Source organism: Cryptomeria japonica, chromosome 1 (genome assembly GCF_030272615.1).
Source record: "Cryptomeria japonica chromosome 1, Sugi_1.0, whole genome shotgun sequence".
Classification (NCBI taxonomy): Eukaryota; Viridiplantae; Streptophyta; class Pinopsida; order Cupressales; family Cupressaceae; genus Cryptomeria; species Cryptomeria japonica.
The window spans coordinates 634,390,466-634,415,287 of NC_081405.1; the positions used below are offsets into that span (position 1 = coordinate 634,390,466).

General features: G+C 33.2%; 1 protein-coding gene across 1 annotated transcript; it reads right to left on the bottom strand.

Moving 5' to 3' along the window:
• Positions 1 to 21,434: 21,434 nt before the first annotated feature.
• Positions 21,435 to 22,233, bottom strand: LOC131042519 (chaperone protein dnaJ 11, chloroplastic). The gene has a single exon (XM_057975833.2). The coding sequence runs from the start codon at positions 22,127 to 22,129 to the stop codon at positions 21,614 to 21,616; it is 516 nt and encodes a 171-aa protein (XP_057831816.2). The 5' UTR covers positions 22,130 to 22,233; the 3' UTR covers positions 21,435 to 21,613.
• Between the last annotated feature and the right edge of the window lie 2,589 nt (positions 22,234 to 24,822).

Below are 24,822 nucleotides of genomic sequence, written 5' to 3' on the forward strand. Positions count from 1 at the left end.
AATGGTTGTTGATGCTCAAAAAAGTGGAATCATCTCACCCAGAGACAGAACAGAAAGAACTATGAAAAGATGGTCCCTTGGATGGGTATTATGTATAATTTCATCGGGGAGGTTGCATCCCCTGTATAGAGTTTTATGTAGATATTGGCACTAAGCCAATCATGTAATCTTCTGGTTTTTCAAATTTGATCTAGGATGTAATCCTTGGGCAAGACCGGTGGTTTTCTTTACCCGACTCTTTACTGCTGGTGTCCACACCGAACCGGGTTTGTAACAATTTTTTAATTAATTAATAAAATATTGGCTATGACCTATAACCCAGCAAAACAAAGTGGCTCCCTTATTACTATTTAAAAATATGAAAGAGATTTTAAAAAAAAAAAATTTAAAAATTTATTTTCTCTTCAAGATGTCAATAAAATGTTGATTTGAACTTTTATTTTAATTTTTTTTGTCATTAAAATATTTTAATCTAACTTTTATTTTCATTTATATTAAGGAGGTGATGTAATAATATAATTAGCTCTCCCATCAATATTCAAAATTGAAAGAGATCTCCTTTCTCTGGACTTCTAAAGATATCTTTCTTCTTAAATCGATACATCTAAAATATATTCTTTTTCAAATTAATTTTGACTTAAATATTCTCATGCGATAGAAACAATTAATCCAATCTTTATTTTCATATACGTCATTGATGTCACAATAGAAGTAACTCTCCCATCAACATTGATAAATCCAAAATCATCTTTCTGGAAACTCATTTATTTTCATCAATGTTAAGAGGATGATATCATTATAGATAGTGCTCTTCTATCAACATTGTTTTAATGGTGATCCTCTTGTCTTCTCTTTTGGTTCAAAAATTAAAAAACTATCTATTTTCCTAAGAATTTCTTGAAATGATCTTTCCCATCAAATTAAATATACCTAGAAATCTAAAAAACTCCATAATTTTATCCATATATTTAATTCTATATTATTTAGATGAATTAATTCTTATAAATAATTAACCCCACATTAATTTGAAATTTTATTTAAAAATATACTCTCATACGATCATAATTAATCTCTCTTTATTTTTTCTTCGAACGTGTAATGTCGCAGTTAAAACACTTCATTGGTGAAGCGAACACTAAGGTTCAAACCCCTGTTGGGCCACTGTGCTCGCAGGCCTTATGTCTTCGCTGGGTCATTGCGCTTGTCAGCTTGAACAAGTGAAGCGTGGGGATGAGGTCCCCTGTCTGTGGCCTCACCAATTCATAGGTCCGGGTCAAAAGCGTTTCACATGGAGCCAGAGGGCGTGTCATGCTAGTGTTGTTGATCACGTTAAAAAGTTTATCAGACATTAAATTTTAAAAAAAAATCAAAAAAAAATCAACCTTTATTTTAGTCTATGTTGAGGGGAATTGAAGTGGTTTTCCAATTAGTCTTAAAAAATCCTAAAATTCTTTTTTAGGAACTCATTTATTTTCATTAATTTTGACTAAAAGACTCTCCTATGATTACAATAATTAATCAACCTTTATTTTCATCCATGTCAAGGGGAATAGAAGTGGCTTTCCAATCACTATTAAAAAAATCCAAAAGGATCTTTCGAGGAACTCAATTATTTTTCTCGATTTTGACTAAAATATTTTCATTTGATCCAAATAATTAATCAACATTTATTTTAAGTAATTTTGACTATAATACTCTTATGTGATACTCAATTATTTTTCTCCATTTTGACTAAATTTTTTTCATTTGATCAAAATAATTAATTAACATTTATTTTAAGCAATTTTGACTATAATACTCTCATGCGATAAAAAAATCAACCTTTATTTCATTCTATGTCAAGGGGAATAGAAATGTCTCTCCCGTCAATATTCAAAATTCCAAATTTTTTTAGATATTCAATTATTTTCACCAATTTTGACTATAATACTTTGATGTGAAAAAAGTTAAACCTTTATTTTTATCTATGTAAAGGGGAATAAAAGTGGCTCTCCCATCAATATTTAAGAAAGTCAAATCAATCTTTATAAAAGCTCATTTATTTTCATCAAATTTGACTAAAGTGCTTGCATTTGATCAAAATAATTAATCAACTTTTATATTCCTCAAAGAGAATAAAAATATGACTCTCCTAAAAATATTCAAAAATCCCCCCAAAAAAAACTTTCTAGAAATTCATATATTTTCATCAATTTTGACTATAAGTACTCTCATGTGATCAAATGTATTAATCAACGTTTATTTTTATCTATTTCAAGAGAAATAGAAGTGGCTCTCCCATCAATATTAAAAAATTCAAATCACTTTTCTACGAACACATTCATTTTTTATCAATTTTGACTAAAATACTTTCATTTGATCAAAATAATTAATCAACTTTTATTTTCCATCTATGCAAAAGGAGAATAGAAGTAGCTCTCCCGTTGAAACTTGAAAAATTCATAACAATCTTTCTAGGAACTTATTTATTCTCAATTTTGATTATAATACTGTCATTCGATGAAAAATAATTAATCAAACCTTATTTTTATTTGATGAAAGAAATTAATCAACCTTTATTTTCATCTATATCCAATGGATTAGTAGCCGCTTTCTCATCAATATTAAAAAAATCCAAATTTTTTTTCTAAAAACTCATTTATTTTCATCTATGTAAAGGAGAATCCCCCACACTACATAGCCCCTATTATTCAAGGGGATTATTCGCCACTCTCTAATCAATATGAAAAAACTCAAACAGATCTTTTTAAAAACACATTTATTTTCATCTATGTAAAGAACCCCCCACGCTACGTAGCCCCTACTATTCAAGGGGATTAGTGGCCGCTCTCTAATCAATATTAAAAAACTCAAAGATATCTTTCTAAAAGCTCAATTACGTGGCTACTAATCAAGGGGATTAGTAGCTGTTCTCTAATCAATTTAAAAAAATCCAAACAAATCTTTCTAAAAACTCGTTTATTTTGATCTATGGAAAGGAAGACCCCCACACTAAATAGCTCCTACTATTCAAGAGAATTAATAGCCCCTCTCTAATCAATATCACAATTGATTGGGATTTAACAAGACCTTGGAGGAAGCCACAAACTTGGAAGAGGAGGATAATGCAAAAATGGTGCTAGAGAAACAAAGATTGATTAAGGAACGTTTGGAGGTGTATGCACAAGAGAGAGAGGTATTGATGTTGGAGGCTCAGGAGGGCTCTCCAAAGCCTATGGATGACACTAAGCAGGGGTAGAGATTAGGATTGGATCAAAATTATCCAAATAAAGAAACCCCAGATTGTGGGAATACTGGTAAGAGGAGAGGTAGGAAATCCCTAAATGAGCTTAGGGGGATTGTTGGGGATGTTGAAGACCTGAATAAAATTACAACTTTATTGCAAGATAGGAAGGGGAAGTGCCTTCCCAAGGAGCAATGAAACTTAGTTCATAGAATGTTAGGGGCCTGAATGCCCCTAACAAATAGCGCCTTCTCAATTGTTATCTTTCAACTTTTGGATCAAAAATCATTATGATTCAAGAAACTAAGCTTAGAACAAAAGATTAGAATCAGTTTTGCAGGAAGTTGGGCATTTGGAAAATAGTCTTTACTAATGTAGATGGAGCTACGGGATGCCTCTATATCTTATGGGATACGAAACGTAATATTTGAAGATATAATCAAGAAATCCAATTGGCAGGGTGGTAGGTTTAGAAGCCTTTCAAATCAACTAAGTTTTTTTCTCATAAATATTTATGGTCCCATCAACACTCCAAGGAAAAAGGAAGTCTGGGCAGAGATTGAGTCCTTTATGACACTAAATTCTGAGAAATTTTACATTCTAGGAGGAGACATTTATATAATTCTAGAGTTAGCAGAAAAAGAGGGAGGTGTAAAAGTAGAATCCATATCCCAAAAGGATTTTAAGAGTTGGGTCGTCAACAACAATCTGTTGGACATCCAATTGGACAATGGAAAGTATACTTGGAGCAATAGGAGAGTAGGGAACAATTACATCGCGGAAAAACTAGACAGATTTTTCTTCAAAGGGGATCTGGCCAAATTTAGTAATTTGTTGAGCTCAGCTATTCTGACCCACTCCAGTTCAGACCATTTCCCAATCTCTCTGAATATAGTAGAGGATAAGAAACCTAGTAAATGGCCCTTTTAATTTGAAAATATGTGGTTTCAAGACAAAAAAAATCCTCAATCTAGTTGATATTTGGTGGTAGGAAATCTAGGTTTCCGGCTTAAGAATGTACTGTTCTATCACTAAGTTAAAATATGTTAAGCATAAAATTCTACAATGAAACAAAGATTAGTTTTAAAAAAATTTCTCAGAAAAAAGGGAGTATTGAAGCAGAAATAGCTAACCTGAATGAAAGTATTATCAGAGAAGGTATGAATTATGAAAAGTATATCCAAGAAAAGAAGCTCCTCCAAAATTATGAGGATATTCTTACAAAAGAAGAGATATTTTGGAAACAAAAATCAACGGAGAATTGGCTTAGTAATGGTGATAACAACACTAAGTTTTTTCACAATAGCACGTGTATGCTGAAAAATGTGGTAATCAGCCCGCAAGAGGGGAAACATCTCAAACATACACATGAAACATTGCATTAGAGTTAGAAATCACAAAACAAGTTAGTGAACCCAAAAAATCTCAAAATCATTCTATGCTCCTCTATCCCTAAAATCTTCAAGATTCAAGGTGGCCCTCACTTGGAATAGCACTTGATCTCTGAGATGACAACCTAGAGAACAAGATTTTAATGATGATTCTAGGATCAAAATGGATGCAACTGAGATCCTAGTGAATTATGGTGATGATAGATGAAAACTAAGGATGCAAGATGCAAAACTAGATATGATCAAGATGATGAAGATAAGATGAAGCTATGTTAATTCCAAATAGAAGATTAAGATGAAGTAAGTAAGCTAGATGAAGATGAAAACTAAGTAATTGATATGAAATTAAGCTAACTAAAATGACCTAAAGCATGATGAAAATGCTAATTGAAGACTTGGATACTTGAAGGTGGCCAATGAGCTCCTTTGATAACCTACAAAAGACTATAATTTTGATGCACAAGAGGATTGGATTTTTGAATTGAAGAAATGAGTTTTATTTATAGGCAAAATAGAGAAATGGATGGTTGAGATTGGGCAATCTCAACAAGGGCTAGGATTGAAAGTTATCAATCCATGGGAGAGATTAAATCCAATCTCAAGTTGAAAAATGCCACCTTGAGAGGGCTTGAGAGGATGATAAACAAACATTAGATTATAAGCAAGCAATTAGAGATAACCTAAAGGAGTGACATCATTGGATAATGTCATTAACCAGGGAGGCATGCTATTACCGAAGAGGTAAACTCTTGTGCAATGTGAGAAAATGGTTAAAGGGACAACTATCATGGCTAAGGGGTGTGGACTTGTACGAGGCATTAAATGCCTTTTGAAGACTTTGGAGGCTAACTTTCCCAAAGAGGAAAACCATTACTGGTTTTTGTAAGAGCCTTACATGTTTGGAAGACTTAACAAGTTAACTTGTTGAAATAGATAAAGTCTCAAATGCATTTTGAAGACTTTCTTCTAAATTTGGAGAAGTGACTCCCCCAAATTTAGGGAAAGGACATGATTAGGAGATTATACATGATTAGGATGGGATTAGGAGGCTTCTAGAAGGATGATTATGGAGGCAAGTGGGAGATGTAGGATTTTGCAAGTGGGAGGACTATTCACAAATAAATAATGATTTATTTATTTGCAAAGGGGATTTTCAATTAAATGTGAATTTAATTAAAAGAAGAAAAAGGGATTTTATACAAATAAATAAGATTTATTTAATCAAATGGCTAAGGGTACTTAATCAAGCCTTAGTTTAATTAATATGTTAGGCTAGAAGAAGGAGATTTTATCAAATCTTTAATTTGATTAAAAGCTCCATTAGAAGAATAGGGATATTAATTAAATCTTAATTTAATTAATTGGAAGAATTAGGGATAATGAAATAAATAAAATTAACTTTATTCATTGTACAACTTTTAGGTGTCTACATTTTGCCCCTCTTTGAGTCAACGTGTGACCACATGTTGAGTCAAAGAAAAACGCTCAATTTGTCGTTGATATTTTTTTATATGATGTTGTCAGCAAAATTGTTGATATGATTCCTTGGATATGAAGCTAATATGAGACTGATATGGAGATTCGATATGATAATGCCCCCTCGGGAGATCGTTCATGCACTAAAGGCATGAATGATCTCTTGAAAGAAGAAGAATGTTATTTGAAAGATAGAAGAGTGGATAGTTGGTGACATGCATGGGTTTGATAAGATTGATAAGATTGATAAGAATGAGATCAAGTCTATTTTAAGGAATGATGCCTTTTGTATAAGACAAAGATGATCAAAACGTTTGGTTTCAGGAACGATATATCCTGTATAAGACCTTATCAAAACGTCTGGTTTCAAGAAAGATACATCCTGTATAAGACATGATAGAATGGATTAGATAAAATGGATTTGATAGAATTGATAAGATTGAGATCAAGCCTGGTTTAAGGAATGACGCCTCCTATATAAGACAACGATGATCAAAACGTCTAGTTTCAGGAATGATATATCATGTATAAGACTTGATCAAAATGTATGGTTTTAGGAAAGATACATCTTGTATAAGACATGATAGATGAGAGTTGGATGAATGATGAAGATATGAGAGTGAAGAAAGATTCCATGATGATGCGATAGATATGCATGTGAAGGATGCAAAGATGAATGTGACTAGATGATGACAATGATGATATGCAACCAAATGCCATGATATGATAATGCAACTAAATGGAGATTAAAATGATAATGACAATGTAGCTAATGCAAAGCTTAATATGTATTCTCGTTCTCAATGTTGCCTTCTATTTTGTTCAAAGTGCCAGTGCTTCCTTTGTTTTCATCCAGTGCGCCCATTTTTTTGCCTTCTTCCAGAAATTAACCCAAAGTGAATTGCTTCACAATTGGGTAGTTATCTTGGGAGATATATGATGAGTAATCTTGGGGGTGGATTCTTCCCCACCCTTGCACTATGATATTCCCATTGTATGGCAACTGACTCGGCTCAAAGCTTCTACTTCTATGGTTTGTAATAAGGATTTTTTTCACCACAACAAATGATAAACTCAATTAATAGGTTTCCCAACCTTTAGAACAAAGGCTTTTCACATCACAAGGATACTAGGGGAAGGGTATCAAATACACACTTCCATTGGAGGGGATTGTCATCAGCCTCCACATTTGATTATAGTGGGTTGGTAAACTTGGCGATAAAGCCATTGCTGACTTGGGTCGTTCTCTTCTCACTAGCCCCCTCAAGGCTTTGGGAAGACAGGCCCTCTAAAGGATTTAATTGCATGAAAATAAAGAAAGCATGAAAAGAGTGGGTTTGGATTTTTGGTCACCCAATTAAGGGGAGAGCATATACCTACCACTTTCGAGACATGAAATACAAGTGTCCTTTTTACCCTTTCCAAAGCAATGATTTGCTAAATCCTAATTGGAGATGTTGCTCCAACCAAATATGATGTTCTTTTTAATCCTTCATAGCAATGATTTTCTAGACTAGGAAGAGGGAATCCTGGTCAACATAAAGCAAAGCACATTGCTAGAAAGAAAATCGCTTTGCAAAATTGGAAATTGTGGCTTGTTCCTTTTAACTTACAAAAATAAGGTGGATTGTTCTTTTTATCCATTTGCAAGAAAATTGAAATTTGTCTTGTTCTTTTTAAGCCTAAATTTAAAGTGTTTTTCCCTAACTTGCAAGAAATCAAAAGGTGTGATTTTGTTGTTCTTTTTACCTTGCAATGAGGCTCTTTTTAAGCCCAAAGGAAACTTTGATTTATTTTAAGCCCAAAATGAAAGTATGAAGCTCTTTTTAATCCAACTTGAAAAGCTAGAAAAAATCAAAATTCCTAATTCTAACTCCTCCAACCTGCAATAAATGATTAGTAACCTGCAAGAAAAAAGAAGTTAGTGAAAAATCAAAACCTTAGGTGGGCTTACACAAGCCTAAATTCAAACTCGAGTTACAAATTTCATCCTCTGTCTCATATGCGTGAAAACAAAGATCATATGCGCTAATTTATATGTGCTAAAACACATGTCAAATGCACAAAAAGAACAGTCGTATGCACTAAAATAACTGTCATATGCACAAAAACAGTCAGATGCATGAAAATAATAGTCAGATGTGCTATAATAACTTTCAAATGCACGAGAAAAACTGTCGGATGCACAAGACTGTGGTCAAACAATCTAGGCGTGAACCTGCGGAAAAATATTAGAAATTTTAAAATTTTAGGGGTCTAGCCCCACTGTAGGCGCCAATTAATTTATGTCAGAAATGTGGTAATCATCCAACAAGAGGGGAAAACATCTCAAACATACACATGAAACATTGCATTAGAGTTAGAAATCACAAAACAAATTAGTGAACCCAAAAACTCTCAAAATCGTTCCATACTCCTCTATACCTAAAGATCTTCAAGATTCAAGGTGGCCCTCACTTGGGAGAGCACTTGATCTATTTGTTGAAAACCTAGAGAATGAGATTTTAATGATGATTCTAGGATCAAAATGGATGGAACTAAGATACTAATGAATGGTGGTGATGATGGATGGACACTAAGGATGCAAGATGCAAAACTAGATATGATGAAGATGATGAAGATAAGATGAAGCTATGCTAAATCCAAATTGAAGATTAAGATGAACTAAGTAAGCTAGATGAAGATGAAAACTAAGTAATTAATATGAAATTAAGCTAACTAAAATAACCTAAAGCATGATTCAAATGCTAAGTGCTATAATGTTAATTCTTGAAGACTTGGATGCTTGAAGGTGACCAATGAGCTCCTTTGATAACCTGCAAAAGACTATAATTTTGATGCACAAGAGGATTAGATTTTTTAATTGAAGAAATGATTTCTATTTATAGGCAAAATAGAGAAATGGATGGTTGAGATTGAGCAATCTCAACAAGGGCTAGCATTGAAAGTTATCAATCAATGGGAGAGATTCAATCCAATCCCAAGTTGACAAATGTCACCTTGAGAGGGCTTGAGAGGATGCTCAACAAGCATTAGATGCTAAGCAAGCAATTAGGGATAACCTTAAGGAGTGACATCATTGGATAATGTCATTAACTAGGGAGGCATGCTATTACCCAAGAGGTAAACTCTTGTGCAACATGGGAAAATGGTTAAAGGGACAACCATCATGGATAAGGGGTATGGACTTGTAAGAGGCATTAAATGCCTTTTGAAGACTTTTGAGGCTAACTTGCCCAGAAAGGAAAACCACTAGTGGTTTATGTAAGAGACTTACATGTTTGGAAGACTCAACAAGTTAACTTGTTGAAATATATAAAGTCTTAAATGCATTTTGAAGACTTTCTTCCAAATTTGCAAAAGTGACTCCCCCAAATTTAGGGAAAGGAGATTATTAGGAGATTAGACATGATTAGGATGGGATTAGGTGGCTTCTTGAAGGATGATTATGGAGCCAAGTGGGAGATGTAGGATTTTGCAAGTGGGTGAGGAAAATAGGTATTTTAGCAAATTAAAATGGTTTAATTTAGCCAAAAGGGATGCGGCTTGCATTTGTAGGATTTTATTCAAAAATAAATAATGATTTATTTATTTGCAAAGGGGATTTTCAATTAAATGTGAATTTAATCAAAAGGGGAAAAAGGGATTTTAATCAAATAAATAAGATTTATTTAATCAAATGGCTAAGCGTACTTAATCAAACCTTAGTTTAATTAATAGGTTAAGCTAGAAGAAGGAGATTTAATCAAATCTTAAATTTCATTAAAAGATCAATTAGAAGAATAGGGATATTAATTAAATCTTAATTTAATTAATTGGAAGAATTAGGGATAATTAAATGAATAAAGTTCACTTAATTCATTGTGCAACTTTTAGGTGTCTACAACACGAAACAAAGGTGAATCCTAAATAGAATCCAGAAGTTAAGGAAAGATAGGGGCATCGCTTTAGATAATCCTACATAGATTGGAGGGCAAATAGTCCTCCTTTAAGAATATTTTGAACAATTTGGATGGTTCGGACCTCCATTCTCAACAAAATCTTCTTTCCAACCTACCTAAGCTAATTATAGAAAAGGACAACATGATTCTTACTAGTAAATTCTCATTAGATGAAATTCACCAAGTTGTAAAATAGCTTCATCCTGAAAAAAGCACCTGGGTGGGATGGATTCTCGACAATTTTTTTCCAAATTTGTTGGCCTATCTAAACCATTGAATTGTGGGAGGCTATAGAAAGCATGAGAAATTCAGGAGGAATTCTCAGAGAAATTAACAACACTTTTATAACTCTTATCCCCCCAAAAAAACAGCACCAGAGGAGGTAGATGACTTTAGACCAATTTCACTGTGTAACACAATCTAGAACGTTCTATCTAAAGCCCTGGCCAATAGGATTAAGAAAATTCTACCCTCCATCATTTCTGAAGAACAAATGAGATTTGTGCCAGGTTGGTCCATCCTAGATGGAGTCATTATTGCACAAGAAGTAATTCATTTGGTGCAAAAGAACTCAGAGCCTAGTATGTTGATCAAACTAGATATAAAGAAAACATATGATAAGGTGGATTGGTGTTTTTTGTGTAAATGCATGGAAGGCTTTGGTTTTGCTAAACAACTCTCATCAATCTAATCTTTAACTGTGTCTCTAGCCCTAAGTTCTCAATTCTAATTAATGGCTCTCCCGAAGGGTTCTTTGAAATCTCCAAGGGACTTAGACAAGGGGACCCTTTGCCCCCCTTTCTATTCATTATCATGGCAAAAACCCTAGGCATGACAATCAACAAAGCTCATCTTACGGGTAGCATTAAAGGTATCAAAGTTACGGATGGAGTTGCTAACATCACTCATCGACAATTTGCTAATGATACAATGCTCTTCAGAGCAGGATCCAAAGTAGAAGCCCAAGCTTTTAAATCTATTATTGACCACTATGCTCAGGCCTCTAGAAAGGTAGTCAATGCAAACAAATCAGAAATCTACTTCTTAAACACTAATATCAGGGCTGAGGTATCTATTTGTCAAATACTAGGTTTAAATAGGAGACACTTCCCTTGCAAATATCTAGGTTTACTCCTAAACAAAGGAATCAGGTCAAGTAAATTTTGGGACTCAGTGGTGACAAAATTTGATAATAGAATAGATTCCTGGAAAGGGAAATGGCTCTCCAATGCAGGAAGGGCCACAATGCTAATATCGGTGTTGTCAACTATTCCCATTTACCAGATGTCTTGTGTTCCCTTATCCCAGGGAGCTAAAGACAAGATGAATAAAATCATGAGAACCTTTTATTGGCAAGGGCCCTCAGTAGAAAAGAAATTGCCTTTGATTAAATGGAACAATATATGCAGGCTTAGAGAATTATGAGGTATTGGTCTCAAAAATATAAGCTGGAAGAGTAATGCTTTAGGGGCTAAACTAGTTTGGCATATGTACAAATTTCCAGATAGGAAATGGGTGAAAATTATGCGTAAGGAATATTTTATTGGATAAGATCCTACCAATATCTTCAATACCCCTAACCCCTCCAAAGGCTCCAGGACCTGGAATTTCATCCTAGCCAATAGGCATCTGATCATAAACAAGTTAACATGGGACATAACAGATGGGAAGAAGGCTCTCTTCAGGAGTGAATCATGGAATGAACTCTCTGCTCTTGATCAAGTGTCTTTGAACCCTCAAATAAAGGAGGTATTGAGTAATATGTGGGGTACACATTTATGTAACTATATTGAATTCCCTAATGAGAACCTGGTCCTAGGATGGAAATGGAAGTCCTTGGACCAAACACCTTTATCAGAGGATGAGAAGAAGGAATTTAGAAACTTAGTCTCAGATAGGCATATCTCCTTCAAGATTGGGGAAGACAAATTAATATAGTGAAGCTCTAACTCGGGGGATTATAGAGTCAAAGAAGGCTATGCAGAACTGGTCAAATCCCAACAATGGGAGCAAAAAAATATGCCCTCTCATTTGTGCTAGGAGAATTATTGCCTCCCTAAAGCAGGTATGTTTCTTTGGGTTGCGTTACAAAAAAGAATCTTGACACCTGAATGGTTTAGGAGAATTGGCTTTCAAGGGCCATCTAGGTATTGCCTTTGTGAGGCAAATGAGGAAATAGTAGATCATCTACTCATGAATTGCCCTTTCACAACATAATGATGCTGCATAGAAAGCTAGGTTGGCAATTTCCTTCATCTAATGATCTAATAAACACATGATTAACTGGCCAAGATTGGGTCATAAGAGTTTGTATGGTGTCATGTGGAAACTTTCTCCATCCATCTTAGTCTGGGAAGTTTGGAAGGAAAGAAATAGAAGGATCTTTCATGGGAATAAGATGGAAATCCACACCCTATGCAACAAAATAGAAGCCTCGATCGTTGAGAACACCAATAACAAAATCAGGAAAGCCAACCTTAAATATTGTACATTTTCTTATTGGTATAGCCTTATCAAAAGGAAGTGGTGGGGTCTTATTATTCCTCCACAATATGGGTGTGGGGGAGACGAGAGGAAAAAATTGAGGGAGAACTGCAAATAGGAAAAACCAAAATTTGGTTGGTTCAATCTTAATTTTGATGGAGCACCCAGAGGGAACCTAGGTGCTGCGGGAATCGGATGCATCATCCACCATTGGGATGGGTCAGTCTGTGCTAAGCTTGCTAGACCTGTGAGTAAGGTTACCAACAACATAGCCAAGATAGATGCTCTAATAGAAGGTTTATCATTTGGTATTGATCTAAACATTAAGAAACTAGCCATAGAAGGGGATTCTCAAATTATTATCAATGCGCTGAGAACCAAGAGTACCCCCAATTGGAAACTAAACTCAAGGTTGGCAAAAGATATCCAATTATTAGAACAATTCAAAGTTATTATTATTAACCACATATACAAAGAAGGAAATATTGAGGTAGATAAGTTAGCTAGTTTAGGTGCCGATGACACCTTCTTGCCAAAAATAGGAGGCTAGAAAGTTAATTCATATTTCCTAACCAATGTAGAGATCCATATTTCCATCCTAATGGAAGTTTGGTGGTCCCTACTTTATGTTGGGGAAGTGTTAATCTTTGATTCACAAGTTTAGCTTACATCATGTTTTCTTAGGTCCCTTGATCTCATAGATTAAATAAATCTTTTCAATAATGTTGAGGTGTGGAAGTTAAGAAATATCGGGATATGATCATTGAGGCATAATTAGCCTACAAAGTTAGTCCTTGATTATTTATTCTCACATGCACCTAAGCAGCTAACCTTGTTTTCATTTCATTCGATACGCAAGGTTAGCTTTTTTTGAAGAGCTTGCAGAGTATGGAGTTGACTTTGAAATTAGTCTCTGCCTTCGACTCTAGGCTTATGGATTTTAGGGGAGGAATTAAAGTCGAGCACTGGAGCAAGGTGTTTCTCGAGCTGGATGACTTATCGTGTAGAGTAGTAAGGAGGATTGTGGGGAATGAACTCACCAACAACAAGTATTGATACAATGTGAATTGCAATATCTCAACGATCTTTGTAGTTATCCTTCTTATGATAGGTGTGAAAAAGGAGGAGGTGGTTCAATTAAGAAGAGCCATCTTTAGGGCTGAATTTCTTGGTAACCTGGAACTTGCCATTGGTAGTGTGGACAAATTCGTGTGGATCCCCTTTCCAGAATATTGTGGAATTGAAGCAAGGGCTAGCCAATGGCAGAATGTGCATATTATTAAATGTCCTTTGTTCGTAAATAGGGATAGAGAGACCTTTGAAAGTAGAAGGGCTTCTATTCAAAGGAATGCAGAATTCATCTTCAAATGGATCCATCTGAAGCAGGCCTCAAAGAATAGAAATTGGTGGGTGAACTACCTAAAGGCATAAGGGTTTGAAATCCTGGAATCTTTCTCGGAAGCAAAATCAAATAAGATTCAAGTTCTTCCTCTGGTCATTATCAAGGTGGAAAAGATTAGGGGCACTTCAAAGAATGTTGAATGGGTAATTCTGAAAATGAAGGACTCAGCTGGCCCCTTGACCCCTAGGCCATGCATTTAGCTAGCCACCTTGGTCCTAGTTCTAGGTGTTTTTGGTTTTCATCTTGGGATCGGGTTAATTTACAGACTTCTATAATCTTCAGTTAAACGTATCAATATTTTATATTATAGTATGAACATGTAATTAGACCTCAATAGTCTCGGTTGGTTCACAGACCTTCACAGTATACTTGTTCTGGCTTGTGTTAATGTAATTACTATTGGGGTGTTACTTTCTTTTCTTAGTACAATAATTGATTGTTGTTTTGATTTCACTAACCCTGGTAGGATTTGGAAGGTGTTGTCTTATCTACAGGATGTTGTGGTGGTTTTGGCTTATTCTGATTCTCGATGTGGAATTTGTAGTCTATCCTTATGTCATTTGTTAAGCTTCTGGCAGGGCTCAAGGATCTCAATTCCCTGATTTATGGCTGGTTTTAGTCACCTTTAGCTATAGTACCTATGGGTTCATTTTCCTTAAGATTTCATAAAGCAGATGATATAACATCTACTAACAATAGCACTTGGATTTTTTTGGTCTTGGCGGTCCACTTTTGTATGTTATAACTACATCATTTATTTGCATATAGTTATATACATGTGAATAGGCAAGATTGGTGATATGCTTAGGTATGATAGACCTTAACTTCTACCCATAACTAAACATATATTAATTTCAGATTTAGATATATACTACTATACAAGTAGTGATCACTTTTTGCAGGTTAATATGGTTTCTTTGTTGTGATAAATATGGGTTTCAGTTTGGCTATTTAGGATTATTATTCTATTGGTTCAGTCTGGTTTTGTGTTTTTGTTATGAATATGCCTCTGGGTATCCATTTTAGGTTGCACTTTCAATTTCTCATTACTGGTAATGGTATGCTTTTATTATATGTTCTAAAGATACTAACAAGCTAACAATTCCTTGAGTTGGGAGTGGTTTTCAAGCATTGCAAGATAGGTCCCAAGTGTGGTATATAACACAATTTAGAGAGTGAATGATTGTTGATGCTCAAAAATGTGGAATCATCTCACCCAGAGACAGATCAGAAAGAACTATGAAAAGATGGTCCCTTGGATGGGTATTATGTATAATTTCATCGGGGAGGTTGCATCTCCTGTATAGGGTTTTATGTAGATATTGGCACTAAGCCAATCATGTAATCTTCTGGTTTTTCAAATTTGATCTAGGATGTAATCCTTGGGCAAGATTGGTGATTTTCTTTACCCGACTCTTTCCTACTGGTGTCCACACCAAACATATTGTCTATGGCCTATTATCCAACAAAAAAAAGTGGCTCCCTTATTACTATTTAAAAATCTGAAAGAGATTTATTTTTTTAATTTTTAAAAATTTATTTTCTCTTCAAGATGTGAATAAAATGTTGATTTGAACTTTTATTTTAATTTTTTTGTCATTAAAATATTTTAATCTAACTTTTATTTTCATTTATATTAAGGAGGTGATGTAATAATAGATTTAGCCCTCCCATCAATATTCAAAATTGAAAGAGATCTTATTTCTCTGGACTTCTAAAGATATTTTTCTTCTTAAATCGATACATCTAAAATATATTCTTTTTCAAATTAATTTTGACTTAAATATTCTCATTCGATAGAAACAATTAATCCAATCTTTATTTTCATCTACCTCACTGATGTCACAATAGAAGTAACTCTTCCATCAACATTGAGAAATCCTTAATGATCTTTCTGGAAACTCATTTATTTTCATCAATGTTAAGAGGATGATATCATTATAGATAGTGCTCTTCCATAAACATTGTTTTAATGGTGATCCTCTTGTCTTCTCTTTTGTTTCAAAAATTAAAAAAACTATCTATTTTCCTAAGAATTTATTGAAATGATCTTTCCCATCAAATTAAATATACCTAGAAATCTAAAAAAACTCCATAACTTTATCCATATATTTAATTCCATATTATTTAGATGAATTAATTCTTTTAAATAATTAACCCCACATTAATTTGATATTTTATTTAAAAATATATTCTCATACGATCATAATTAATCTCTCTTTATTTTTTCTTTGAACGTGTAATGTTGCAGTTAAAACATTTCATTGGTGAAGCGAACACCAAGGTTCAAACCCCTATTGGGCCACTGTGCTCACAGGCCTTGTGTCTTCACTAGGCCATTGTGCTTGCCGACTTGAACAAGTGAAGCGTGGGGATGAGGTCCCCCGTTTGTGGCCTCGCCAATCCATAGCTCCGAGTCAAAATCATTTCACATGGAGCCAGAGGGCATGTCATGCCAGTGTCGCTGATCACATTAAATTTTTATCAGGCATTAAATTTAAAAATAAAATAAAAAATAAAAAAAAAAATCAACCTTTATTTTAGTCTATGTCGAGGAGAATTGAAGTGGCTTTCCAATTAGTCTTCAAAAATCCTAAAATTCTTTTTTAGGAACTCATTTATTTTCACCAATTTTGACTAAAAGACTCTCCTATGATTACAATAATTAATCAACCTTTATTTTCATCCATGTCAAGGTGAATAGAAGTGGCTTTCCAATCACTATTAAAAAAATCCAAAAGGATCTTTCGAGGAACTCAATTATTTTTCTCAATTTTGACTAAAATATTTTCATTTGATTCAAATAATTAATCAACATTTATTTTAAGCAATTTTGACTATAATACTCTTATGTGATACTCAATTATTTTTCACCATTTTGACTAAAATATTTTCATTTGATGAAAATAATTAATTAACATTTATTTTAAGCAATTTTGACTATAATGCTCTCATGCGATAAAAAATTCAACCTTTATTTCATTCTATGTCAAGGGGAATAGAAATGTCTCTCCCATATATATTCAAAATTCCAAAGTTTTTTAGATATTCAATTATTTTCACCAATTTTGACTATAATACTCTTATGTGAAAAAAAAAATAAACCTTTATTTTTATCTATGTAAAGGGGAATAAAAGTGGCTCTCCCATCAATATTTAAAAAAGTCAAATCAATCTTTATAAAAGCTCATTTATTTTCATCAAATTTGACTAAAGTGCTTGCATTTGATCAAAATAATTAATCAACTTTTATATTCCTCAAGGAGAATAAAAATACGACTCTCCTAAAAATATTCAAAAAAAAAAAAAAAAAAAAAACCTTTCTAGAAATTCATATATTTTCATCAATTTTGACTATAAGTACTCTCATGTGATCAAATGAATTAATCAACCTTTATTTTTATCTATTTCAAGAGAAATAGAAGTGGCTCTCCCATCAATATTAAAAAATTCAAATCATTTTTCTAGGAACACATTCATTTTTATCAATTTTGACTAAAATACTTTCATATGATCAAAATAATTAATCAACCTTTATTTTTCATCTATGCAAAAGGAGAATAGAAGTAGCTCTCCCGTTGAAACTTGAAAAATTCATAACAATCTTTCTAGGAACTTATTTATTCTCATCAATTTTGATTATAATACTATCATTCGATGAAAAATAATTAATCAACCTTTATTTTTATTTGATGAAAAAATTAATCAACCTTTATTTTCATCTATATCCAACGGATTAATAGCCGCTTTCTTATCAATATTAAAAAAATCCAAAAAAATCTTTGTAAAAACTCATTTATTTTCATCTATGTAAAGGAGAATCCCCCACACTACATAGCCCCTATTATTCAAGGGGATTAGTCACCACTCTCTAATCAATATTAAAAAACTCAAACAGATCTTTTTAAAAACACATTTATTTTCATCTATGTAAAGGACCCCCACGCTACATAGCCCCTACTATTCAAGGGGATTAGTGGCCGCTCTCTAATCAATATTAAAAAACTCAAAGATATCTTTCTAAAAACTCAATTACGTGGCTACTAATCAAGGGGATTAGTAGCCGTTCTCTAATCAATATTAAAAAACCCAAACAGATCTTTCTAAAAACTCATTTATTTCATCTGTGTAAAGGAGGACCCCCCACACTAAATAGCCCCTACTATTCAAGAGGATTAATAGCCCCTCTCTAATCAATATTAAAAAAACCCAAAAAGATCTTTTTCTAAAAACTCATTTATTTTCATTAATGTAAATAAAGACTCCCCCACCCTACATAGTCCCTACTATTTTAAGAGGGGCCAATGGATCAAGCCTATGTCACAATAGACAAACTCTCTCTCATCTAGATTTCCATAATGAGAATCCCTCTTTTTCCCACAAAAATTGAAAAATCCTCTTATCCACAAAACCTAAAATCCATCTTTTATATCTAATTAGATATACCCAAAATAAAAAATAAAAAATTATCACAACTTCCTCCCTCCCTCTACTTAATCCCACTTTTTAGATAGATCCTTTAAATAATTAATCTCACATCAATTTAATTTTTTAAACGATATAATCCAACAATACCCTAAATCTATATCTTCGTCCCCCAAAAAATTAAAATCCTCCATTGAATGAAACTTGTCATAGATTTTTTTTTTTTCCAAAAATTTCATAAGAAACATCACCTTATTAAAAATTAAAAACAAATTATTAAAATAAGATGACAATTTCAAGTTCCTCCAAACTAATAAGGGCTTAGGATGGTGATCCTCTTGTATTCCCTTTTGATTCAAAAATTTAAAAAACTATCTATTTTCCTAAGAATTTCTTGAAATGATCTTTCCCATCAGATTAAATATACCTAGAAATATAAAAAAACTCCATAACTTTATCCATATTATTTAGATGAATTTATTCTTTTAAATAATTAACCCCACATTAATTTGAAATTTTATTTAAAAATATATTCTCATACGATCATAATTAATCAATCTTTATTTTGTCTTCGGACGTGTAATGTCGCAGTTAAAACACTTTGTTGGTGAAGCGACCACCAAGGTTCAAATCCCTATTGGGCCATTATGTTCGCAGGCCTTCTGTCTTCGCTGGGCCATTGCGCTCGCATGCTTGAACAAGTGAAGCGTGGGGATGAGGTCCCCCGTTTGTGGCCTCACCAATTCATAGCTCCGGATCAAAAGTGTTTCACATGGAGCCAGAGGGCGTGTCATGCCTGTGTCGCCGATCACATTAAAATGTTTATCAGACATTAAATTTAAAAATAAAAAAAATCAACCTTTATTTTAGTCTCTATGTCGAGGGGAATTGGAGTGGCTTTCCAATTAGTCTTCAAAAATCCTAAAATTCTTTTTTAGGATCTCATTTATTTCCACCAATTTTGACTAAAAGACTCTCCTAAGATTAAAATAATTAATCAACCTTTATTTCCATCCATGTCGAGAGGAATGGAAGTGGCTTTCCAATCACTATTAAAAAAACCCAAAAGGATCTTTCGAGGAACTCAATTATTTTTCTCAATTTGACTAAAATATTTTCATTTGATCAAAATAATTAATCAACATTTATTTTAAGCAATTTTGACTATAATCTCTTATGTGATACTCAATTATTTTTCTCCATTTTGACTAAAATATTTTCATTTGATCAAAATAATTAATCAACATTTATTTTAAGCAATTTTGACTATAATACTCTCATACGATAAAAAAAAATCAACCTTTATTTGATTCTATGTCAAGGGGAATAGAAATGTCTCTCCCGTCAATATTCAAAATTCCAGTTTTTTTAGATATTCAATTATTTTCACCAATTTTGACTATAATACTCCGATGCGAAACACGAAACAAAAAACAAAAAACAAAAAACAAAATCTTTATTTTTATCTATGTAAAGGGGAATAAAAGTGTCTCTCTCGTCAATATTTAAAAATGTCAAATCAATCTTTATAAAAGCTCATTTATTTTCATCAAATTTGACTAAAGTGCTTGCATTTGATCAAAATAATTAATCAACTTTTATATTCCTCAAGGAGAATAAAAATACGACTCCCCTAAAAAATATTCAAAAATCCAGAAAAAAAACTTTCTAGAAATTCATTTATTTTCATCACTTTTGACTATAAGTACTCTCATGTGATCAAAAGAATTAATCAACCTTTATTTTTATCTATTTCAAGAGAAATAGAAGTGGCTCTCCCATCAATATTAAAAAATTCAAAGCACTTTTCTAGGAACACGTTCATTTTTATCAATTTTGACTAAAATACTTTCATTTGATCAAAATAATTAATCAACCTTTATTTTCATCTATGCAAAAGGAGAATAGAAGTAGCTCTCCTTTTGAAACTTGAAAAATTCATAACAATCTTTCAAGGCACTCATTTATTCTCATCAATTTTGATTATAATACTATCATTTGATGAAAAATAATTAATCAACCCTTATTTTTATTTGATGAAAAAAATTAATTAGCCTTTATTTTCATCTATATCCAACGGATTAGTAACCGCTTTCTCATCAATATTAAAAAAATCCAAAAAAATATTTCTAAAAACTCATTTATTTTCATCTATGTAAAGGAGAACCCCCAACACTACATAGCCCCTATTATTCAAGGGGATTAGTCGCCACTCTCTAATCAATATTAAAAAACTCAAAGAGATCTTTTTAAAAACACATTTATTTTCATCTATGTAAAGGACCCCCCATGCTACATAGCCCCTACTATTCAAGGGGATTAGTGGCCGCTCTCTAATCAATATTAAAAAACCCAAAGATATCTTTCTAAAAACTCATTTACCCACACACTACATAACCCCTACTAATCAAGGGGATTAATAGTCATTCTCTAATCAATATTAAAAAACCCAAACAGTTTTTTTTTTAAACTCGTTTATTTTCATCTGTGTAAAGTAAGACCCCCCACACTAAACAGCTTGGCCCCTACTGTTCAAGAGGATTAACAACCCCTCTCTAATCAATATTAAAAAACCTAAATAGATCTTTTCTAAAAACTCATTTATTTTCATTAATGTAAATAAATACTCCCCCACCCTACGTAGCCCCTACTATTCTAAGAGGGACCAATGGATCAAGCCTATGTCACAATAAACAAACTCTCTCTCTCGTCTAGATTTCCATAATGAAAATCCCTCTTTTTCCAACAAAAATTGAAAAAACCTCTTACCCACAAAACCTAAAATCCATCTTTTACATCTAATTAGATATACCCAAAATAAAAAATAAAAAATAATCACAACTCCCTCCCTCCCTCCACTTAATCCCACTTTTTAGATAGATCTTTTAAATAATTAATCTCAAATCAATTTAATTTTTTAAAAGACATAATCCAACAATACCCTAAAACTATATCTTCACCCCCCCCAAAAAAAATTAAAATCCTCCATTGATTGAAACTTGTCATAAAAATTTTTTTTCCAAATATTTCATAAGAAACATCACCTTATTAAAAAAAAAACAAATTATTAAAATAAGACGACAATTCCAAGGTCCTCCAAACTAACAAGGTAGTTAGCCAAAAAAGGAAACTACCTATTATATTTTATTCGCACCACTCAAAACATACCCAAAAAAAATATTATATACACAGGTAGTTAAGGCACCAAAAGAAAACTTAAAAATATTTACATATTCATCATGACAGTTAACAGTCCTTAGACCGCTAACGGTCACCAGCACTGGTCAGTCTCCCAGTTCCGCCCCACGTGACCAGACGGCTTAACGTAAGCCCCCTTTGCAAACCCTCTACTCCAACTCTGCCTCTGCTGGACAACCAGCTGCCGGTCATATTGCGCCCGCTCCTCAGGCTTAGACAAAACAGCATAAGCATTCTGAATCTGCAGAAAAATTTCAGTGCTTATACTTTTTTCCTGAGCAGAAATCGCTGCATCAGGGTGAAATTGCCGTGCCAATTTTCTGTAAGCGGTTTTAACATCCTGAGGACTAGCCCCCCGGCTAAGCCCCAGAACATCATACAGAGACTTGGATTTTTTCATGTGACCGCTCGCTGGGGATGCCTGTGCTTCGGCCCCTGAAGCCTGAGCAGTTGCTGCGCTTATTACCTTGAAACAGGGCTTGCATCTGATAATTCTAGCGGGCCTCCGCTTGCTGCTTTGAAAATCCATGGAACCGGGGGCTTTTGAGGCAAAAGCATTGGAAGAAATTGAAAACCTGAGAGAACCCATTTAGCAAAAAGATTGAACAGAGGATGAGGATGTTGGGCTTTTTTTTTTGAGGGGATTGTAAGAAGTAATGTTAGAAAAACAGTGAGGCCAATATGTTTGGAGGTTCCATGATATAGATAAGAGTTGGGATCTGTGGGCATGATTTCTGAGACTGGATAAGTTCAACTGACATGACGCGTCAGCTGTGAAAGCGACTTGCAGGGTGAATAGATTAATGTGGATAAGAGCGGCCATTGGATAACGTGTACGGCGGGAGTCAATGAATCTGAAAAGTTCATTGCTTTTAGAGTGGATAAAGCTAGCTCACAGATTTCTTTCACTAGATTATCCAGTCTGTGGGATCAAGAGTAGCATTGTTAACATTATCCAGTCTGTGGGATCAAGAGTAGCATTGTTAACATTTTCCAGGTTCTTTTCATTGTCAGTGTTTTTGTTGTGGATCTTGATCAAGAAGCCAGTGGTTTTGTGAAGTCTAGCGGTAGCCTATTCAAATAGTTCTTTTAGATTGCACCCCTTGAAATTGTTTTCATACTGAGTATGGGTTTATCTTTCATATGTTGCACATTCAAAGATGAAGTGCCATTCAATTTCAACTACCCCTTTATTGCGGAATAGACAAGTTCTTTCCTCATATTCCTCCTTAGGGACCGTCCATCTATTCGTCTCACATCTAAGATGGTGGGACCCGACTCTGATCTGTCAAAGAAGTAGAAGAAGAAGAACTTTTAATGTTCACGAGGATAAACAATGAAAGTAGAAGAAGAACAACTTTTAACGTTCACGAGGCTAAACAATGAAATTCTTTGGGATAGTCAGCCTTGCCATCGCTGACCTTGCATTTCGGTTCTTTTTCTATACAAGTTGATGATGAGTTCTTTATATTTCTCAACAACCCCCTCATTGAAAAGACTAAACCAAGAACTAGTTGTCAAACCATTATCATAATTGCTCTTGATGTCTCTATAAGCATCACACTCCAAAATGAAGTGTTTTTCAGATTCAATTGCCCCAAAAGTGCAAAAGATACAAACCCTTTCTTCCAAAGTTTCCTTTGAAATCTTCCATCGTCTTGTTTCACATCGGAGTTGATGGGAGTTGGCTCTCAGTTGAATGAAGATTTTACTTACGTATAGAAGATTAGGCGGTCTATGGGATCCAAAACAAAATTTTTTAACTTACGTATAGAAGATTAGGCAATTTATGGGATTCAAAACTGAATTTTTTTAACTTACATATAGAAGATTAGGCAGTCTATGGGATTCAAAACTGGTTTTTTTTACTTACATATAGAAGATTAGGTATCTATGGGATTCAAAACTGAAAAACAACAAAATGATCTCTACTAATCCTTGTTGATCAAGTTTCTTTTGTTGTGAATTTTGACCAAATAATTTGTCATCCTAATAATTCATTTTGAATATTCATATATTTGCTTTGGATGTCATCAAAAGTTGCATACTCTAGGATGTAATGTCATTTGGTTTCCACTGACCTAGACATGCAAAGAAGACAAACCCTGTTAGCACATTCCTCTTTGGTTGTTTTCCACCTCCCTATTTTGCACCTAAGATGGTGTGAGCTAGTTCTTAACTGGGCAATTAGCAGTTTTACTTTTCATTTTATATCCACCTCTATGTAATGCTTTTGTTGATGGTCACACGTGAGATTGAAATGTTTGATGTAGTATTCTCTTTTTCTCTTGAGTTGTTTTAACCATAACGTCACTTTAACTTTCTCTCTTACATATTTCTTGATTTCAACATTGACATTTGGACATTCATGCAAATTAATTCCCCATCTACTCAACCACTTGATATTTTATAGTTCGTAATATCTAATTTGTTGGATGATTTGTTTTTGGGTCTATAGATGGTTTAAAAGTGTTTATTGGTCAATGAGATCTAATAGTTGAATTGTATTGAAATCAATTGTAACATGCATGTGTTAATGGAATCACTATGCTCTCTATGTTTCATCCTTATGATGGATCATGTGGTATGGTCTCAAACATTTGAGAAAAAAATTGCACACAGTTTAAATCTACCACACATACAATTGTAATTTATGGAATGTGTTCAAATGAATTGTATGTGTGAAACTGTTTGTATGTTATCTAATAGTAGAGAACTTCTACTCTTTAAAGAAAGGTCACAAATTCAACTTTATATTAGATTAAATTAATATATTATTATGTTTTCACATAGAAATCATAAAGAAATTATAAATCTTATAAATCTTTTAAGTGGCCTTTTGAACATTTTAACTTTCCATTTACTCTTATATTATGATTTAACACATGGTTATATATATTTGCCCTTATATTATGCTTTTGCACATGGTTGTATATATTTGCCCTTATATTATGCTTTTGCACATGGTTGCATATATTTGCCCTTATATTATGTTTTTGCACATGGTTACATGTAGAATTAGATTGCTTGATAAATGGAGTTTAATAATAATCTATGAAATTTATGGAGTTAAAATTAAAGAAGCAAAGATTTAGCTTAAAGTAAAGCTTTAGCTTGAATTTCTATGATTTTTTGTCTTCAAATTTTGTTGGTCTTTTTTGAAATTTTAATTAATATAACTTGGTTATTTTTAACATATAGTAATTTAAGATTATATGATAAGTTGATTTGGTAGTTATCTTGAATATGTTTATGTGTAATATCTATGGTATAATATTATTT

Coding starts and splice junctions, on each gene's coding strand:
- LOC131042519 (XM_057975833.2), bottom strand. CDS start 22,129: ATGGGTTCTCTCAGGTTTTCAATTTCTTCCAATGCTTTTGCCTCAAAA.